Source organism: Lissotriton vulgaris, chromosome 2_1 (genome assembly GCF_964263255.1).
Source record: "Lissotriton vulgaris chromosome 2_1, aLisVul1.2, whole genome shotgun sequence".
NCBI classification, from domain to species: Eukaryota; Metazoa; Chordata; class Amphibia; order Caudata; family Salamandridae; genus Lissotriton; species Lissotriton vulgaris.
This window is the reverse complement of record NC_141687.1, coordinates 735,432,988-735,453,839: the sequence shown is the minus strand read 5'-3', so window position 1 is coordinate 735,453,839 and position 20,852 is coordinate 735,432,988. Positions and strand designations below refer to the sequence as shown.

Sequence of the window (20,852 nt, the reverse complement as noted above, 5' to 3'; positions counted from 1 at the left end):
GACATCTTAGCCCCCGTCAAGCAGCACTATTCCGCTAGAAAGAGTCCCTCCGCACCCTGGTTCTCTGATAGACTCAGTCTGCTGAGGCAGGGCTGTAGAAAACAGGACAGGTTTTGGCGCGCTCATCTTGATCCTTCCGAAAAGAAACAACATAAATACCTCTTAAAAGAATATAAATTAGCAATTATTGAGGAAAAAAAGGCCTACTATGTTAATCTGACCGCCTCTTTGAAATCTTCCAGAGATCTTTTTAAGATCATTGACTCCCTCTCTGCCCCCCAGACCGTGGATTCCATAGTGGAAAATTTCTACTTTTTTCCATTCTAAAATTGCCGATATGTACAACTCTCCAGAACTCCTCAACCGGGAGTTGGACCCCCTTCCTCCTCCTCCCCCTTCCGCAGCAGGGTCTCAGGTTGCTGAACCTGGGCCTAGTTTTCTTAATTTCCCGCCTCTCACCCTGGATGAGATCAGCCACCTTGATAACATCAAATCTGGCTCCCCTCTGGACCCTTGTCCGCTTAAAATCCTGAAGGCTTATAGGGAGGTGGTTATCCCCCCCTTCTAGAGGTGATGAACCTAGCAATTATGGAGGGAATTTTTCCCCTCTCCTGGAAATTGGCGGTTTTCAAACCGCTCTTGAAGAAGGTCTCTCTCGACTCCGGGGTCCTGAAACTTTTTCGACCCATCTCCTTGTTACCGGCCCCCGCCAAAATACTTGAAGCTCATCTTAACCGCCATCTTACCACCTTCTTGGATGACTCGAGCCTGCTGGACATCTTGCAACATGGATTTCGAAGAGCCCACACCACTGAATCTGCCCTTACTGTGGATATTAATAATATCCGCTCGAAAGTCGATAAGGGCCATACCACCCTCCTGGTCCTTCTCGACCTTACAGCAGCCTTCGACACCGTGTCTCCCTCGGCCTTGATTGCTAGGCTCAGGGAGATAGGAGTTGTAGGCCCAGCCCTTAGTCTCCTGGCCTCCTTTCTCCATCAAAGGGAGCAAAGAGTGAAGCTGGGTGACTTTTTTGTCCCCCTCCAAACCAGTGCAATGTGTGGTCCCCCAGGGATCCTCCTTAAGTCCCACACTCTTTAATATCTACGTGGCCCCACTTGCCAGGGTAGTAAGATCTTATGGGTTTGAGGTGTTGTCGTATGCCGACGACACTCAAATCATGGTCTCCCTTACACAGTTTGCGAATGACTCTGCCCTGAATTTTACAACGTGCATGGAGGCAGTATCCCAATGGATGATCCAGAACTTTTTAAAACTTAACGGAGAGAAGACAGAGGTCTTGATCTTCGGGGGTAGTCAAGACATTTGGTCAAAAGACTGGTGGCTGGACTCCCTTGGTGATTGTCCCCTTCCCTCCCACTCTGCTAGGAACCTGGGGGTCCTGATAGATACCTCTCTTTCCTTTGACCGTCAGGTCAGCAGGACCGTGTCCACCTGTTGTGGTATCATTACGCTCGTCAGAAAGATTGCATCTGATCTTTCTCCTGATGCCTGGAAGCAGGCCACAGTGGCTCTCGTCTCTTCGAGATTGGATTATTGCAACGCTCTGTATGTGGGCATGAACAAGAGTCTTGTTTATCGCCTACAGATGGTGCAGAACGCCGCGGCCAGGATGGTCCTCAATCTCCCTAGGCTTTCCTCTGTATCCTTGGCCAGGAAAAACCTTCATTGGCTGCCCGTCCAGTCTAGGATCTCTTTTAAGCTTCTTTGCCTTTCCCATGGGGCTATTTATGGCTCTGGATCAGAGGGCATTAGGGCCCTCCTTCATCCCTACTCCCCTAGTAGAGCCCTCCGGTCATCTTCCAAAAAGATTTCTCTTAGTCCCTAGATTAGCAAAAGCAAGATGGGGAAGTAAAGCCTTTTCCACCTTGGTACCTAAGTTGTGCGGTATAAGTCTCCACTCACTCACTTACTTCTAAAAGGAGGTTTAGTTTGCGAAACTCATTAGAATTGTAATGCTTAAGCAGTAGGTACTCAGCTGTTTGCGAAATATTTCTGAGGACTACTTGGCTTCTGTGTGAATTTCAAGGCAGGCTGTCTTGTATTCTGCAAGGTTTGAGTAATAAAATTCCCACGGGGAATGCGAGGGAGCTTCTTCATCTAGACCCATTTACCCACGGAGATAGGCTAGTGGGATAGGCGTGGGGATAATTCAGCTGAAACATTCTTTTTGGAGACACTCTTAAAGTTGAAGACTAATTTTCAGATTATTTTCAAGCATCTCTTGTTTGAAGCTATGTTTTATGGCAGAAAATGGGACCTGTAATTTTGACAGCAGGAAAGTAAAGACGTTGTGACTCTTTGAAAAGAATGGGGCAGCTTCTAGACAAAGGATATCTAACATTACTGCAGCTGGTCCAATTGACATTGAGGCCAAGGGATGTGAAGCTAACTGCTCCCCATTATGTCTGTGTTTTCCCACCCATGTTGGAGGGGGTGGGGAGGTGGTGGTGGCTTGATTAGAGGTCACACCACATTTTCTGTACCACTGCTTAGAGAATTTTCCCTTGATTATGGGACTGGAATTCTCAACGATGCCATGAAGCTTGCGCCACTTCCCTTACAATATTGCCAAATCAACAGCTTTTTTTCTTGCTAAATAATATTCATGATAAGCAGCTTTTTATGCAGGCCAAACAGACTTTTTACCACTTTGAATTATTAGGCTGCAGGCAATGCATTTCCTTCAGTGTTTGCAATCTGCAGAGCCATTAGAGAGACTTGCTTTCTTTCTGACAATTATTTAAGTATGGGCAGAATAAGCAAAATGAATTAGCTTTAAAACGGTACCCTTAATAGTATTTTGTGATACATTTTGAAAGTTAGTGTTCGTGATCTCCTGATACCATTTAAAAAAACAGTTTACCTGTTGAGAGAAAGATGTCATGTTACATCCCAACCTGGTAAAAAATTCTTGACAGGGATGGATTATATATACTTACTTACTTACAACTTTATTGTGATCACACAGATCCTAAAAAGCATACAGCAAAGAGCCCCATACATATAGATATATCTCTCAGCCTAGATGGGCAATAAATAGGAAAGGTAACTGTGGATCAGAGGAAGAATAGTGTGGTCACCATTGCACTTGGTGATAGCCCCCTCGCCTCAAGAACAGTAGTGTCTCCAAGGCCTCTGCCTCTTCACCCCCAAACCCACACTCTTTCCATTCAGGGTCTCTTGAAAGCTCACTTTTACACCACAGTATCACCGCTTAGATTAACACAAGCAAAAAGACGGTCTTCTTCTGGGCAGTTTTTGACTATGTAATGCAGGTGCGATAATAATAAAAAGTTTTGAGGTTGGCAATAGTGGAGGGGAGTGTTCCTCTTGTGCATGCACACTGTCCCATACACATGCGCACCTCTTGGGTGGATAAAAAGCTGTCAGCTGGCTGAATACTTCCTTTAATTAGCAGCCACCACAAATGCTGCTGGGGTGGGAGGGTGGCGTCAGGCTTTTTCGTTAACAGCTTATTCCTTTAAGGAGGAGTTGCTGGTTCTGAGGAGGGCATCTATGTAAGAGGACTGGCATTAGGAGTTTCGGTGCACACGAGGATCATTCGAAGCAAGATGGCGGCCGCTACTGCTGTCGAGTGAGGAGCCGTGGCGTTCTGCCCGATGCCTGACCTGACCTGATCTGACTGCCGAATGGGTCTTCTGCTGCTGTCGTGCTGAGCCGAGTTTTTTCGTCTTGCTGCCATCGCCGGGCTGGGTTGCGGTCATTTCGGACTTCTATGGTTGTCCGGAGCTTGATGCTGTGAGGCTACGGGGTGGCTGTGTGCTGCAGTCGCGAGCTGTGAGCTGCAGTTCTTCAGAGGGAGGCGGGGAGAGAGACGCCGACGGGAACCACGGAGCTGTGCTGTGTTTATCTCGGACTTTCACGGCTGTCCGGAGCTCAGGGGCTGTGAGGCTGCAGGGCGGCTGTGTGCTGCGTTCGTGAGCTGTGAGCTGTGAGCTGTGGATCTCCAGAGAGAGGCTGGGAGAGAGAAGCCGACAGGAGCCACGGAGTACTGCAGCGCTGAGAGCTGTGACTACAACGGTGAAGGCGAGGGCTGCAGGAGTTTCTGGACGAAGGCGCATGAAAGGCGTGTGAAAGCAGGTGAAAGAAAGTTAAACGCCTAATAACTTGAGAATTGTTGAAGACGCCGAAGACTTTCACTTCTCCCGGTAGGAAGCTCCTTCCTGTGGTGGAATATTGAGACTTCGTGTTTGTGCTAGCAGATACTGTAGCCACTTAAACCAGAGATTACATTGCAACACAGTAACAAATATTCCTGCATTGAAGGGATATTAGCTCAAGACATTCTCAGTGGCAAAAAGTAGGTGCAGGACAGGACAAAAAAAGAAAAAAACTTAAAATCCAAGTAAATTACTGATTTTGTTATAAACTGTTGCAGACATTGATAAATATCTAGATAGCACTTTAATAGCTTACTTAAAGGTTTATAAGCTTGCTGATATCAGTATAAGGATTTTTGTTATAGAAAGAGACCTGCTAGCTATTGAATTATTTAAGGAACAACTATGGCGCATAAAGGCAGAGGAGTAAAAAAAACTGTAATTAACTCAGCCAATGCTACAAATGCTACAAATGCTACGCCTAGTGCTGTGAAAAAAACTGCAACAGCGTCAATTTCAATGACAGAGCCAAACCCACTTAATAAAGATGCTTCTGAGACTCGGGCTCGCCAACAGAATGGGGCAATTAAGGAGCCTATAATACCTGATTTATTCAGGAAGAGGAATACAGTTAATCCCTCTAAGAACAATAATAGTGAGCAGATGCCTGTTACTGACTTACGTGATGCTATTCCTAAGAACCATGGCGCAATTGTCTCAATTGAGTCCTCTTTAAACCTGACTTCGCCTACAGCTGGAGTGGGAGCTGGAGTGGGAGCTGGAGTGGGCGATGATGATCTAGCTGAACTTTGTCAAGCGGTAGAGGAAGTCAGGGTCTCGCCTAGGGCATATGATCAACCTTTAAATGATGCAGAATCCATTGAATCGGGTGGTCAATTCTTTTCTATGTCTGATGTGTCGATAACATCTGATGGGGAACTTGAAGAGGAGTTACTCAATGAGGGTCATCAACCTGTAAAAGATTGGGCTGATGATTGCAATCAAATTTCTGAAGAAGAACTTCTCGGTCCTGATTTCCTGTCGAACGAAGGAGCTCCTAACACAGTTCATAGGGCTGTAGAGGCCAAAAATCCCCTCACAGGTGAAAATCTAGTCTTAATAAATCAACCACAGTGGGAAGGGGCTGGAATGGCTTCAATGGCTTCAGAAACCAAGGCTGAATCTCCAGAACTATTGGAGGGTGATGAAGAGATCACATTAAAATCAATATATAAACTACAGACCTCCATGTATAGACTGATTATGGCTCATAGAGAAGAGACTAAAGCAGAGCCCAAGGAGCTGTGCGTAAATTGCAGAATGTTGTTCGTCGCTTAGCCAAGTCTAGTACCAAAACTAACTTAAGAGTACAGGAGACTGTTGTGGAAGACAAATTGTCTACACAAAAAACTTCAATTAAGGATTTGGAAAGTACTAGACAAGACATTGACTGGAAATTGACCGACTTGGAAAACCGCGCACAATGTAATAACTTACGTATATTGGGAGTAGCTGAACAATCAGAGGGAAAAGACGTTCGTCGTTTTGTTGTAGAGATGCTCTCGGATGCTTTTCCGTATCTCAAAGGATGGGATTGGGATAAAGAAATTATAAGAGCCCATCGTTTTCCCTTTAACCAAAAACTTGATCGGGGGGGGGGGGGAACAAAAATCCAAGAGCTATCCTTATATGTTTACAGAACTACTTACTTCGTGAGATCTTGTATGACTTGGCCAGGCCTTTAAAAACTAGAATGGGTTTGGGGCATGAGTTTTTTGTTAGACCTGACTTTTGCCCAGCGACAACGCTGGAGACTTAAACAACTAATTGCACCAATACAGTCTAAGGGGGGGCAAATTTTTCTTCTAAAATCCTGCTAAACTCAAGGTTGTGCATAAGGGCAAACCTATTTTTTTCGTATCTGAGATCAAAGCACAGCAATTCTTAGATGCAATGTAGAAGAGATTGGATAGGATAAGGATAATGATTATATATTTTTCAGTTTTGGTGGTTTGCCCCTCTACCTTTCACTTATTTTGTTTGTTCTTATTTTTTGTGCCAGAGATAGGGTACTATTTAGGTCTGGTTGGCCCGGGTGGAATCACATAGCTCATACTCACTTTCCATCAATGAGGGCACTTGCCCTTAAGCTTCTGGTGGGGGGGTGTTGGGAAGAGGGTGGGTTGGGAAGGGTGTGCTGGGGGGGATGTGGGTGGGAAAAGGCTTTCTTTTGGGTGCAAGGAAATACAGCTGAAGGATGTATTACTTCTAAGTTCATGATTTTTGTGTGGCAGGTGCCAATTTTTGGAATCTTCAGTTATCACATGTTTAATTGCGCAAATGTACTAATACAAAACAATGGCTAAATTGACGATATGTTCCATCAATGTTTGTGGTTTAAATGATAAAATAAAAAGGGGTATAATGGCTCAGATGTTAAAATCTATGCGGACGGATTTGATCTGTATACAGGAGACCCATATCTCTTGGGCAAACAGAGGGTGGCTTAGGGATCTTCGATTGGAGGTAGTGGGATGTTCCCGTCAAAGCTCCACAATAAGAGGGGTGGCTATTTTAAAGAGATTTGGACTAGGTGAAGTTAAAAGAATTAAACAAGATCCACTGGGACGATGGGTTATTGCTGAACTTAAATTAGGGGGATCGATCATCACTATTTGTTCAATATATGACTCTACAGTCGATGACCCCACAGTATTACATAATTTAAGTGTGGAGTTAGCCTTATGGTCACCCAACGTAATATTATGTGGAGATCTTAATCTACATTTGGATGAAACATTTGATATTTAAGGAAATACTCCATATGTAGGGCGGAAGAAGAATGTATTTAAGACAATTAAGGGGATTATTCAAGAATATAGATTGATAGACGTGGGGTATGAAAAAAGGGGGGGAACTTTTGGATGTACTTTCTTTACTGCCCCCCATCAAAGACATTTCAGGCTGGACTACTTCTTTGTTTCTAAGACATTATATAACGAACGTACTCAAATGAAATATAGGGTGTTACCAAAAATTATATCAGACCATAATCCTATAACTCTTAGCTTTGAATTAAATATTCTACCCACCCCTCGACCGTGGTCTTTTGATCGCAAACATTTGTTAGATTTATCTTATGTCGAGCATATAAATACTTGGATTCCTGAGTTTTTTTCTAATAACAAGGGATCTGCTTCCTCAGAAATAGTTTGGGATACTTTCAAGTGTGGGGTTCGAGGAGAAACACTGAGCTATTCAATAAGAAAACAGGAGGATATTAGAAAGCAAGAGGAAATTGAAATGAATAATTTAAGATTGTTGGAGATTCGGCTTATGCAGGCTTGTAACAAAGGAGTAGCTACAGAAACTATCATTAAGGAACTATTTGCTCTTAAGGTTAAGATTCATCAAGGATTTGCTTTAAAGTTTTCTCAGCAAATTTCTGCTTTTCGGACAGAAGTTTATGAAGTTGGAGAAAACTCAGGAAAATATTTGGCTAAGAGGGCTAGGCAGAAAGCGGTGTTTGCTAGCATTGACAAAATTAATAACATTGCTGGGATGACTGTTAACAAAATAGAAGATATACTCAAAGTGTTTTGTGATTTTTATTCTAAGTTGTATACCGAGGATGTTGTGGGAGACTGCTCAGATCAGATTATTCAATTTATTGAATCTGTTTTGAATGTTACTTTACCTAGTCATGAGAGTGAGAAACTGGAACTACCAATTACTTGGGAGGAGATTGAGCTGTCTCTGATGTCTTTAGCCTCAGGAAAAGCTGCAGGCCCGATGCTATTCCTTTAGAGTTCTTTAAGCATTTTCGTGGTGTCTTAAAATTAGAACTAGTAGATTTATGTTTAAGAGCTCAACAAGGTATCGCCCCTTAATCATGGCATGATTCTATAATCACTGTCTTTCTTAAAAAGGGCAAACCCCCTTACTACCTTCATCCTTTCGTCCCATATCACTTATAAACGCCGATAGTAACATTTTCTCTAAAATCCTCGCCTCACGATTATCTAATATTATTTCTCCGCTAGTTTCTAAATATTAACACGGTTTCATCACAGCTCGAGATACGGCGGATCATATTCGGCGAGTGATCACGTTTCTGGATTGGTCCCAAGCAACCCGGTCTAATGTTGGACTTGTATTTTTAGATGCTGAAAAAGCTTTCGACCGGGTTGCCTGGGGCTATTTATGGGAAGTGTTATCCAGGAAGGGACTAGGTTCAGGTTTTATAAAAGCACTAAAAAGTATGTATATTGCTCCGAAAGCTTGTATTCGAAATAATGGGCAAATTTCTCCTTTTTTTTCAATTACCAGGGGCACCCGACAAGGATGTCCCTGCTCGCCCTTACTTTTTGCTTTTCATATTGACCCTTTAATGAATCGTTTTATTTTGGGAAAAAAATTAATCCCATTCACTTGGCGAATATTAACTATCGAGCGCTAGCCTATGCCGATGATATAGTGATAACTACTACCGATGTCCAGACAGCCCTACCGGCAATTAATGATCTTGCTAAACAATTTGGATCTTTCTCCGGCTACAAACTTAATCTGGATAAAACGCAGATTTTTTGCTCTGGGGATAACCCACCTTTGAATATTTCCACTACTCCAGAGGTTACATATTTGGGAATTAAGATTTCTTTGCCCATAGAGAAAATACCGGAACTTAATATAAATCCTGTGATAGTGCAAATTAACATCATGTTACAGCTCTTAGATCATCTACACTTATTATTGTATGGCAGACTTAATATTCTAAAAATGCTGATTTTATCAAAAGTGTTGTATATGTATCGTACCATACAGTTAGAATTTCATTCTCTTTCTTTTAAAAATTTAGAAAGGACTACTTCCTGGTTTTTGTGGGGCTATAAACGCCATCGTAAAGCCCTTAAGAAAATGATACTCAGTAACAAGTGTGGCGGCTGGAATGTTCCTTATTTTCTTTTTTATTATTTAGCTGCTGCATTACAATTCATAAGTCCTCTAATCATGGGCGATAGAGTAAAAGTGCCGAACTGCCAAACCCCATCGATATATGAAATGGCTATGGGCGAGAAAGTGAAGGGTAGCTTTCTTAAGGTTGTTGAGCCCAGTTACCACAAAAAACAAAGTATAAGACACTGAAGGCAGCCTTTGGAGTGTGGCAAAAAGTTTGAAAACATTTAGCTCTACCTAAATTAAATCCTTATACCCTTTTAACATAGTCAGGTCTTTTGCCAGCCATTTTTGGTGATTTAACGATGTATAGATGGGAGCAGAAAGGATTATGATATTTGGGAGACTTATTTGTTAATGGCCAAATTGCTTCATTTCAGGAATTAGAGAACAAATTTTCTTTGGCAAGAAATGACTTTTTAAAATTTCTTCAACTTCGAAGCTTTTTACAGAGTCACCTATCAACTACCCAAGTTAAAATGATGAAAACTCCACTACTAGAACTTTTGCAGAAAAAGCCTCGTATAGGAACTCTTTATTTAAGCTTGATTCAAGAATGTGGGGATGATCTGGGACAATGTCAATCAAAATGGGCTAATAAGTTAGGTATACCTGATATTGATATATTGCTTTCAATTAAATTTGCTTCAGTCTGTCTGATTACAGGGATGATGAAACCCCAGCAGTTTATTTGTATACATAATCTTTACTATACTCCAAGTAAAGTTGCCAAGTGGAGTACGACAATTGGAACGAACTGTAGTCGCTGCAGGCTATTTGCAGCTGATGAATTACATATGTTTTTCTCCTGTCCTAAACTTAGAACGTTTTTTCAACAAATTGAAAGCTTACTTTCCGTTGTTCTTAAATGTGAGATTATTGTAACTGCTGAGTTGGTGCTATTGGGTATTGAGCATACCTCTACTAGGTTAAAGCCAATATCTTATTTTTTATTTATTTTTATGGCGGCAGTCAGGTCCTGTATTACTAAGGAATAGATTAGTCCAGATCCTCCTTCATTTTTTACTTGGCGGGAAAAATTATTGTTCATGTATAATATCGAGTCTGCTATTTATAAGTTAAAGGGGGTTAAAAGAAGAGCTTTGGGGGAGAAAATGTGGGCACCTATTGCTGAATGGATTTAATCATACTGTTTGAATTGTATAAATGTTGTATATTGTTTGTATTTAATGTGGATATCTTTTCATTTATGTAACTTTGTACTGCTGTATTTCCTTGCAAGAAAACAATAAATTCAAAAATATAATTACAAAAAAAAGAGTTTCGGTGCACACAACAGTGTATGACTGAAGTTTGGATGAAATAAAAGACAGGCTCTTGAATCCTCTCTGAGATCCTTTCGGTATATATTATCAAAGAGAGGGACAATATGCAGTTTTTCCACATCTATTTATTCCGGTAGGGAAATTTAGTTCAATGACAACCCTCTCCCACTCCCTGCAACCTCTATTTGGATCCATGATCCTCCACTCTCTCTCACCAGTATTTTATACCACTTCCAAGTCAACATCTAAGTGTCTCCTCCTCCGAGGATGTTGAAGATTTTCTGCTAAGGGTTTACAAGGCCGGATGTGTCTTCATCACTAACAGCTGAATCATCTCAGTGTAGAGCACCCCTTATATCGAAGACCAACTCTTCAAGCCCAGTCTCTACATGGCTGAATTCTGTCTCAATTTTAAATAACCATCCAATTGAGGTGTCTGCTAACTCGCCCATCTTTCTTTTGGATAAAAATCACAGCTTGTAAACACACATCAATGCTGTGGCAAAGGGGATCAGTTCAAACTGAAGCTCCTATATGTCATTCAACCGTTTATGCCAGAACCTGTTTTTAAGACACCAATCCTGTCCTTTCTACTGTCTCAACTTGACTACAGCAACTTTCTACTCACAGTAGTCTTCAATTTACATTATTTCACCTTATGACAACACTTTCTTCCACCGCTAAATTGGCAACGGGAACAAGAACATTCAACCACATCTCTGTTTCTTAAGTCGCTACCTATACAAGCAAGGAGCATTGACAGACTTTCCTGCATCACAAACAAGGTTGTTTTGCAGAGGACCCCTATCTACCTTTCACAAACTCTTACCATATCGGGAGAGCTGTGCACCCTGCAGCGCTAGTATAATCTTCTGGAGACACCAAGATTCAAGAAGGGAAACATACGCAAACTGTCTTTATGGAGAAGTTCATCTAGTTTATGGAACTCCATACCACCAGCCTTTAGAACAATCCTGTCCTATGACTTTTTTCAAGAAACAGTTGAAAAAACTACCTCCAAATGTGGATTATCACTATCTCACCACTGTTATTTCCAGAGAAGGGTACTGTGACTAAGAACGTTTGAACACCACCGTTCTGGGTTATCGTATATCTTGTGTTTTAGTGTAGGGAAACTCTTAACTTGTTTGTTATGACATTTTATGGGCCGCATTATACTTTATCTTCTGTTATACATCTTATATGTTATATATATATATATTCACTGAAAAAAACATTGGTTATAGACCATATATAGTTAGGGATTAGCCTTTTCAAAACCTTATTTTACTCACACAAAACCATTGAAATTTCATATATAGTTAGTTGCACTAACTATATATCGCGCACCCGCAATCCACTGCTGATGATGTCACATATTACATCATTCATGACATGCTCAGTGACATCACTGATGACATCACTGATGAGGGGACGCTTTCGAGAATGGGACCCAAGCCCTATCAGGCAAGCGTCCGAGTTCCAAGGTGTCCCAGGGCCATTTTAGTGGACCAGGCCCAAAACCGAAGAGCCGTCCGCCATTTTAAGAGTCCTGTGGCAGCCGCCTATCGCTGCACTGCAAGAGTGGGAGCAACTCAACTACATGGTGAGCGAGACGCTGTAGCCGCAAGAGCGGGCGCAACTCAGCTGGATGGCCGCCACCTGGGGAGGCCCGTTCACGCCGCCTCCCCCACGCCCCCCCGGGCCGCCCCACGCCAATTTTCGGAGCAGCATTGTAGGATACCAAAACCAGTGCGGCAGTTTACTGGACATCACCTGGGTGCCATCCACCTCTCAGCGCGTTCTGCTGCCTTGGGACTATTCGCACAACAGACCGCTACTGACGAGGCCTCCCCCCGCACCACCCGGGACGCCCCACGCTGTTTTTCTGAGCTGCATTGTAGGATCCCAAAAACCAGTGCGGCACCCAGGTGACATCACCTGGGTGCCGTCCAGAACTCAGCACGTTGTGCTGCCTTGGGACTATTCGCACAAAAGACAGCTTCTGACCATTGTTGCTTTTTTTTGTCAAAAATGTTTAAATGTTTTTACAGTTTTTGTTCCGTTCGTTATATTTAAAAGTTAATAAAGTTTTATAATCCTACTTTGTTGGAGTGCTATATATTTTTAAAAAATCGGGTGAATGGGGCCTTGAATCGGGTTATTGTCATGTGTGGGCTTTGCAAGTGTACTGCTACAGGATCGGACATTTCAAACTCAAATGCACGTTCTTTTTCTTACCTTTCCGAAGCATGGAGCGCAATAGCAGGCAGAGAAAGGGTGATGCAAGTGTTGAACACTGCCTGGCCTGGCAAGTTGCTGGCAGTGCCCCCCCCCCCACCCGCTCCTGAAAGAGGACACACACACACCGCCGCCCCGAGTACTTCACAGATCTTTAAAAGACCATGCGCTTGTTCATGAGGCTTAAATGGTTTATCACCCCTTCTAGAACCCCTGCATCGACCCTCTGACGTTTCCTGGAAGAATTACCACGTAACACAATACCAAGCCTTGTCAGCTGAAACCCCCGAGGAATCGTGGGGCATATTATCAAGGGGGTTTATCTCCGCTTTTTTGGCTTTAAAAGCCAAGAAAGCGGAGATAAAATTATCTCCCTATTACCAAGCTGTCGCTAACACCAGTTAGTGACAGCTAAAAGGAGATAGCGACCATCTTGGGCCCCGCTTTGCATGTCAGTGATATTTATCACTAATGACATGCAAAGTGGGCGTGCCAAGATGTTAGCGACTGGAAACAGTCCCTAACATCGCTATCTCCTATTACCAACTTTTGGAGATATTCGCGCTAAGCGCGAATATCTCCAAAAGCTAACACCTGCCCTGAGCAGTTCTTAGCCATGTTATCCAATGGGAGGTGGATAACATGGCTAAGAGCATTTGCTCGATAATGCATGAATATCGCTGACTTTTCAGCGATATTCATGCATTGCGGCCGTTTTTTATCGCATTTGCGATAAACCTTGCTAATAGCAAGGTTTATCTGTGATAAAAATCGCCGATGTGCGGCGATAATTTTTGTCTCTAAACAAGTTAGAGACAAAAATTATCGCTAGTTGTTGGTAATATGCCCCCGGGTTTTTGCTTGCAGAAATCGGGAGGCGGGAGACTAGCACTGAAATCAGTAGTCTCACGCCTGAATCGGGAGGGTTGGCATGTCTGGATTCTCTACAGCTGGGGCCATAAACTACATCCGCAGGGCTAGGTGATAGCCTGGGACCGGCCTGGCATCTAAAATGGCTGCCGTGCACGACAAAACTGTGGCATTGGAAAAAAGGCAAGATGGCGCAGACAATGTTTATCAATAAGGATTCATTTATAACAAAATATTTTATCGCACTGACAAATTGGCGGTCAACACTTCCTGATTTCCATCGAATCGAACGTTAACAGACGTCACGCAGTAAAAAAAAAAAAAAGCTCACGCACAGCCGCTGGAAGACATGTATCAACATATATGAGCCTCCTCAGCCACCCTCAGAAAACATAAGGGATTAGGATACGTCTCCCGCACCCCCTTATACCTAGTAATTTAATTAAAACTAAGCACAAAATGGCGAATTCCCGTTTCGCTACCAGTTTGCGGCCCAGTTCGCGGCCCGGGAAGCGCTTCTACCGTGAAAAATATATTTTTTTTTATTTTCCCCACGGGACCCTTTAATAACCCCAACAACATTCCTAGGGGGTCAAGAGGGGTATACCTTGCCCCCTTTCATTAAATTCCCCCTTCGTTTTTCACCTCTTCTTCTCTCTCGATCCTACCGAGAGATAAGATGGCGGCCGCTCCGAACTGTTTAGAATGTTGACAGACACCGGGGAGCCAATCAGCTTCGCATCGCAAAGTTCCGTTTCGCGAAAAGTAAGCGGACCGGAGCGCAGCCCGGAGCGCTGTTACAGATATATATCTTGTTTTGAACGTTAATTTCTCAAAATCCACTGGAGCACATATATTGAGACCTAGCAAAGGCACATCGGGCTAACAGTCCCTACAATTTTGCCAAGTTTTGTGCAAATCCATTCAGCCGTTCGAGCTAAAAGTGAGGCCAAAGGCCCTATGGAAATTAACATGGGAAAAACGCGTTTTGGGACCCCCCTTTTTTCTCGGCCCCCCCTTGACGAAACACCCCCCAAATTTTCAGGGGCTGCTCAGAAACAAACTGTGCCATTTTCCTGAAAATTTCAGCCGATTCCGTCCACAAACGCCAAAGTTATTAGACATAGAATTTTCAAAAGTTCCATAGAGAAAAAATCCTAACTATATATACCTACTGGCGATCGCCAGTAGGATATATATATATATATATATATATATATATATATATATATATATATATATTTTTTTTTTTTTTTCTTTCAATGAAAAAACCATAGGTTTCACACCAGTTATAGTTAGCTGGAAATTTTACTGACATAAAACCATAGAAATTCCAACGTTATAGTTAGTTGGACTCACTATAACAAGCGCGCCTGCCATGCACTGCTGATGACGTCACATATTACATCACTCATGACATCGTCAGTGACATCACTCATGACATCACTGATGACACCAGCCAGTGAATGTGTGTCTTTCTTTAAAATCAATATGTTTAATATTTGTATTTGTAAAGGTTGATGGAAGAATACATGGTTAAATAAGTGTGTAAATGGATGTTTTTTTTTTTTTAAATGATTGGTTAACTGCTTTATTAAGTGTATTTTATTGAATACATATATTAGCGAGTAACTTTTAAATATTGAAATATATGTATCAGTGTTTCACTTTGTGTATAAGTAGCTGCATGGGTTTGTGACTGACTCGCTGTTTGTATGTGTTTTGAAGACAGCATATGTGCAGGACTGTATGGGTGGATTAGTGTGTATATGTGTGTTAGTGAGTGAATGAATGTCTCACTATTGTGTTTTTTAGTAACGACATATATTTTATTATAGTGTATGTGAGTTTTGATGTATATAAGTGAGTATATGTGAGAGTAAGAGATTGTAAGAATTCCTGTTTAAATAAGTATATGTTTATATAAATGATTGTTTAAGAGAGTAAGTATGTGTAAGTTTCCTTAGAAGTAAAGAGGTAGTGTGTGTATAGTTTTATATGCAAATAAATGGATGTTCAATAATTTATTTGCATGTGTGAGTATGTGTGTGAGTAACTTTTGGATGACTGTCGGTATATAACAGGATGTATAGATGTATCACTACATATGATGAGTGAGTATATGTATGAGTGACTATAAAGAACTGTTGGTAAATGAGTGGATGTGTATATAGATGGTGGAATTACTGAATTGGTTGTTGTAACTGGTATGGGTATCTCCATTTTTTTGAAAATGTTAGTTTCTATTTTTGAATATCTATTTCAAGGATAACATTACACTAAAAGGAGGTCTGTCACAAGGATGGTGTCATCAGTGATGTCATGAGTGATGTCACTGACGATGTCATGAGTGATGTAATATGTGACGTCATCAGCCGTGCATTGCAGGCGCGCTTGTTATAGTGAGTCCAACTAACTATAACGTTGGAATTTCTATGGTTTTATGTCAGAAAAATTTCCAGCTAACTAAAACTGGTGTGAAACCTATCGTTTTTTCATTGAATTTAAAAGGTTTTTTAAATGCTAATTCCTAACTTTAACTGGTGTGAAACCTATGGTTTTGTCAGTGAATTTCATAGGTTTTTTAAAAGCTAATTCCTAACTATATATAGGGCCTCAAACCTATGAAATGTAATATTTTTTATAATGAATCCTATATTGTATATTTATATAATACTATTTTTTATTTTATTTTTTTTGCCCTGGTGCGCTCCCGGTGCGCGCCCCGGTGTGTGCACTGGAAAGCGCATTTTTTCAGAGCGCCCCGGGTCGCGCACCGGTGAGCGTCCCGTTAGCGCTATTGCGCGAACGAAAACATCATGACATATCGCGTAGCCGCGTCCGCGTGATACGCACGGCGTAAGCGCACCCGGAAATACTCGAGCGAATACGATCGTGCAACGTAATCATCTGAGGCGCTTACGCGACGCGCCCCGTGGCGCGCCCGGGGGCGCATCCCGTAAGTGCGTTGGGTCATGTGACCTAAAAATAACACTTTTTATTGGTGCAGAACAGTTTTTGTTTCTAAATGATGAAAGCCCAGGTCATGTGACCTGAAAGTAACACTTTTCATTGGTTCAGGACAGTTTTTTTTTCCAAATGATGAAAGACCCCACCTTTTTTCCTTATTCTGACTTTGTCCTTTGACTGAGGAAGACCTGTTTGGAGATCTAACAGAAAGATTTTGTACTTTAAAATGGCTACAGTAGCAGCAGCAGCTTGAGCATCTGTACCACCACCACCACCACCAAGAGGACCACCACAACATTACATTGGTGGTCAGGAGGAGGAGGAGGAGGGGAGAAGGAGGCTCCCAGAAGACAATACCCCATACAAGCCAAGGCAGCACATTGTATGGGAGTTTTTTTCTATCTCAGAGGGCAAGAAGAAAGTCAATGCGCCCAAGGTGACTTGCCAAATCTGTGGCATGGAACTTTCAAGGGGGAACACTAACAAAAAATATTCATTTGGTAATATTACCATGATTAGACACATGCAGCGCAAGCATCCGAACAACTATGCTGCCGCAGAGGTGAGAGAACTGGCCAGTAACCCTCCCCAATCTTCAACCACCACCTCCAAAAGAAAGCAACCCACTCCATCGGGACCAGAGACAAGGGAGACGCTCCCTTGCATACAACCACGGTTTGGGGAATTCAGGATTACATGTATTTTTTGTGGTAAGACCATCTCCTATGGTGAGCAGAGCATAAAGCTCATCCTCCTTGCCGGTGACAACCATAATTGCCCCAAAAAACCCTAATTTTTTCCTGATTTTATTTTTGCTCCAGTTGAGCCATTTTCAATTCCCTGTTTTTTGTTTCTCCCCATAAAAATAACAAAAAAAATATAAAATAGTTCATAAAAGCCAAAAAAAGTACAAAATGTTCAAAAAACATTAAAAAAATATAAAACAACAAAATGAAGAAAAAAAAAGTTCTTTTTAGAACTACCTCCAATTTTTAAAAAAAGGCTACATTTTTTAAAAACTCTATCATTCTTTTTTCTCATGGAACGCTTCCCGGTACGCTCAACGGTGCGCGTACCGGGCGCTCCCCCCGCGCAAATAAAAAAAAAATATATATATTTTTTTTTTTACCCGCGGGCCCTTTTATAGCCCCCACATCAAACCTAGAGGGTCAAGGGGGGTCTACTCTGCCCCCTTATGTTCATTTCCCCCTTTGTTTTTGCCACCTCTCGTGTCTTGATCCTACCGAGACACAAGATGGCGGCCGCTCCGGACTGTTTGGAATGTTGACAGACACCCGAGAGCCAATCAGCTTTCCGCGCGCGAACTCGCGTAGCGCGCTGGTTAGCGCCCCGGTGCGCGTACCGGGGAGCGCTTATAGATATATATATTTTTTTAACCTAAATTACTCAAAATCCACTGAAGCACATATCTTGAGACATAGCAAAGGCACATCGGGCTACCAGTCCCTACAATTTTGCCAAGTTTGGTGGAAATCCATTCAGCCGTTCGGGCTAAAAGTGATGTTGACCGCCCTATGGAAATTATCATGGGGAAAACACGTTTTGGGACCCCCCTTTTATCTCGGCCCCCGCTTGACAAATCCCCCCCAAACATTCAGGGAAGGACCGGGTCACCACGAGGCAAATTTGAGGAAATTTTCAGGCAGATTCCTCAACCGGCGCCAAAGTTATTCACAATAGAATGTTGAGATTTTGTATTGAAAATAATCCTAACTATAACTGGTAGGTAATATATATATATATACATATGTATTGTTTGATGTTCAATATTGTAAAAAACTGTACTTTGGTAATACGCTCTGTCACCTTTTGTGTCTTCTCGCTATATAACAGTTTTAGATACACATATTTCAGAAATATGATTCTCATGTTTGTTGCCCCTGCATACATTGGTGTGTTGTGTGGCTGGAGAGCCATTTGTTTGTAGATGAAACGAGACACCTCGTGTAAACCTTTGTACATCATGACCTGTTAAAATGGGCTATCAGCATAAAAAGGCTGTGTGGCGAATGCTAACGCTATTATGAGAATTAATGATGGGTATTGCTGAAAAACATCTCTGTTGAAACAAAAGTAACCATTTGTTTTGGTTGTTCGCTACATTTTATTGTTTGAAAACAAAGCAATGCTTAATTGGCAAACAATATTTATGCCATATTTTCTTTGCATGTTATCATTGAAAAGCCTATTCATTTTTTGGGCTAGGATAATACATTTGTAGTACTCCATGTATAATAGATTCCTGTGCGCAATGCAATTCAGAAAAAGGTTACATTATTCGATTACCCAGAAACAGAACTTGGAAAGAATTACTAGGACACCTGTTTTATTATTGCATCAGGTTTCCCTGTAGCATCCCCGAGCTCTTGCTTTCCATAGTAAACAGATATGCAGGCTGCAATGTAGAAATGTTGATTTAATCGGAGCAGAATCACTGAATTTGGTTAATTTTATTTCAGAACATAAGGAGTGATCTGATTTTGTTTTTTTCTATTATATATCCAGGGAGAAGACACTGTCTTGGGGAACAACTTGCTCGAATGGAAATGTTTCTCTTTTTCACATCTTTATTGCACCGGTTTCATCTGCATTTTCCACATGGATTGAATCCAAATCTAAAACCAAAACTGGGTATGACTTTGCAGCCACATCCTTACCCAATATGTGCACAGCGACGCTAAAGTAGTATGAATATTACAAGTAATTACGTTGTTATATTTTCATGTCTCGCTAAGACCGTGAAAGTTTACGTAGGTTAAATATAAAACCAGTGCGCTCATTTTTTGTTACCCGAAATTCCCCGTGAATACATAAGAACTTTCAGAAGCAATTGGGGTAGGTGGACCACCTGGCATGGAGGTCGATTCTAAGCAGTATCTGTCAAAATTCGGACAAAAAATCAGAGCAAAAGTTACGTTTTAATGACAAATCTGAAGTCACACAATATTATTAAAGTAATTAAATAGATGGCAGAAGTACAATTCAAAATAGGTTTATTTTATATGAGTATCTGGGATATTAATAAGTGGGAAAAAAAATAGCAGACATGACCACTAAGCAAACCGTGACCCCCAATATTGGGGATAGTGGTCACAGGATTCTTCCCCCTTACTATGAATGTCCGCAGCAGTGGTTTATTGCTAAACATGGAATAATAAGCAATAGTACTGCTAGTTTTAGTTTTCATTTTTGAAAGGGTACTTCTTTTCTGAACTGGCAGACTAAGGATGATCTTTCTTCTCCAGTGTAAACAAACATAAATCTGCACATGAATGTTTCATATTGACCTGAATTTGCAGTTCCTACAATCACCATGCTGCTCTGGCAACCCCTCTCCACACCCACATCCTCTCTGTGGCATCAGACGTTCTCTGCTTTCCCTCTGGGTTTCCCCCTCCCCACTTAGACTCTATATCCCTCCGAGTAACATGCTTTCTCCCAATACCTATGGGTTCCAGTTCCTCTCTTTCCCACATCCTATCTGCCTTTTGTGTGCCAGACCATCTGCCTTCATGACACGCTGCTCCCATCAATGTCACTCTTTATGCACCATGCACCTGTGCTTACTAGATAAGTATTTAGTCCCTCCCCTTTTGGAGATAGTGTCTATGTTCCCAGAGATTTCTCATGTGGTAGGAGGATCTTGATTTAATCGAAGAATTCTCTTGTAATATCAATCAACTTTATGCAAAAATGTGCATGCATAGTGATGTAAAGGTTCACAAAGCATACCCCAGTCAGCTTCTGTGTTTGTTAACAGAAGGAGGCAAGGTAGAAGACAGAAGGATAGGCCGATCAAGCACGAGGCATTGAGGAAGCGAGGTCCTTGCTATTTTCGTCCATCAAACAATTCAGTAAGGTGCATACACATATTAGCTACAGCTAATACAAACACAATCAAAAGAAGATTGCAAAAAAGCACCTTGTCGTTAGATTTAAAGTGCAAAGTGCTCAAGGACATGAAGGCATCAACATCATTGTGCTAGTCTAGTGCAATGTTAATTGCCATTCTAGGGGTGGGAGAGAGAACCCAGAGGACAGAAGAATACACAAGAAAAGGTACTTATATTTTAGTGGTAATTGTCCCCATATTTGTTGGTCAGTCTGGAAAACCTACTATTTTTTTTGTAGGAGCCCGATCTTCACAGCTCTAAATGTCAGTTACTCTATTTCAAAACAAACATTGGCAATTGCAATAAGTAGGCCGTACGCAAGTGCCTTTCGTGTATTTATTCTGTTTAGGCACTCAATATCCATTATACATGCACTCTATCCTTCATTTTTTGACTCGTACATCAATTTAAACATCCACTGACTCCTTTTTACATCCACCCTGTGGCACAACTACAATAAAATAGACACA

The 20,852-nt window shown here is 41.7% G+C and overlaps 1 protein-coding gene across 2 annotated transcripts in view; it reads left to right on the top strand.

Annotated features, from left to right (window-relative positions):
* Positions 1 to 19,772, top strand: part of CYP2R1 (cytochrome P450 family 2 subfamily R member 1) — a 123,738-nt gene extending 103,966 nt beyond the window's left edge. For both annotated transcript variants that reach the window (XM_086956023.1, XM_086956024.1), the window contains exon 5: positions 18,995 to 19,772. In XM_086956023.1, the coding sequence (XP_086812149.1) occupies positions 18,995 to 19,170 (176 nt within the window). In that variant the 3' untranslated portion in view covers positions 19,171 to 19,772. The remainder of the gene's footprint in view (positions 1 to 18,994) is intronic.
* The last annotated feature ends 1,080 nt before the right edge of the window (positions 19,773 to 20,852 follow it).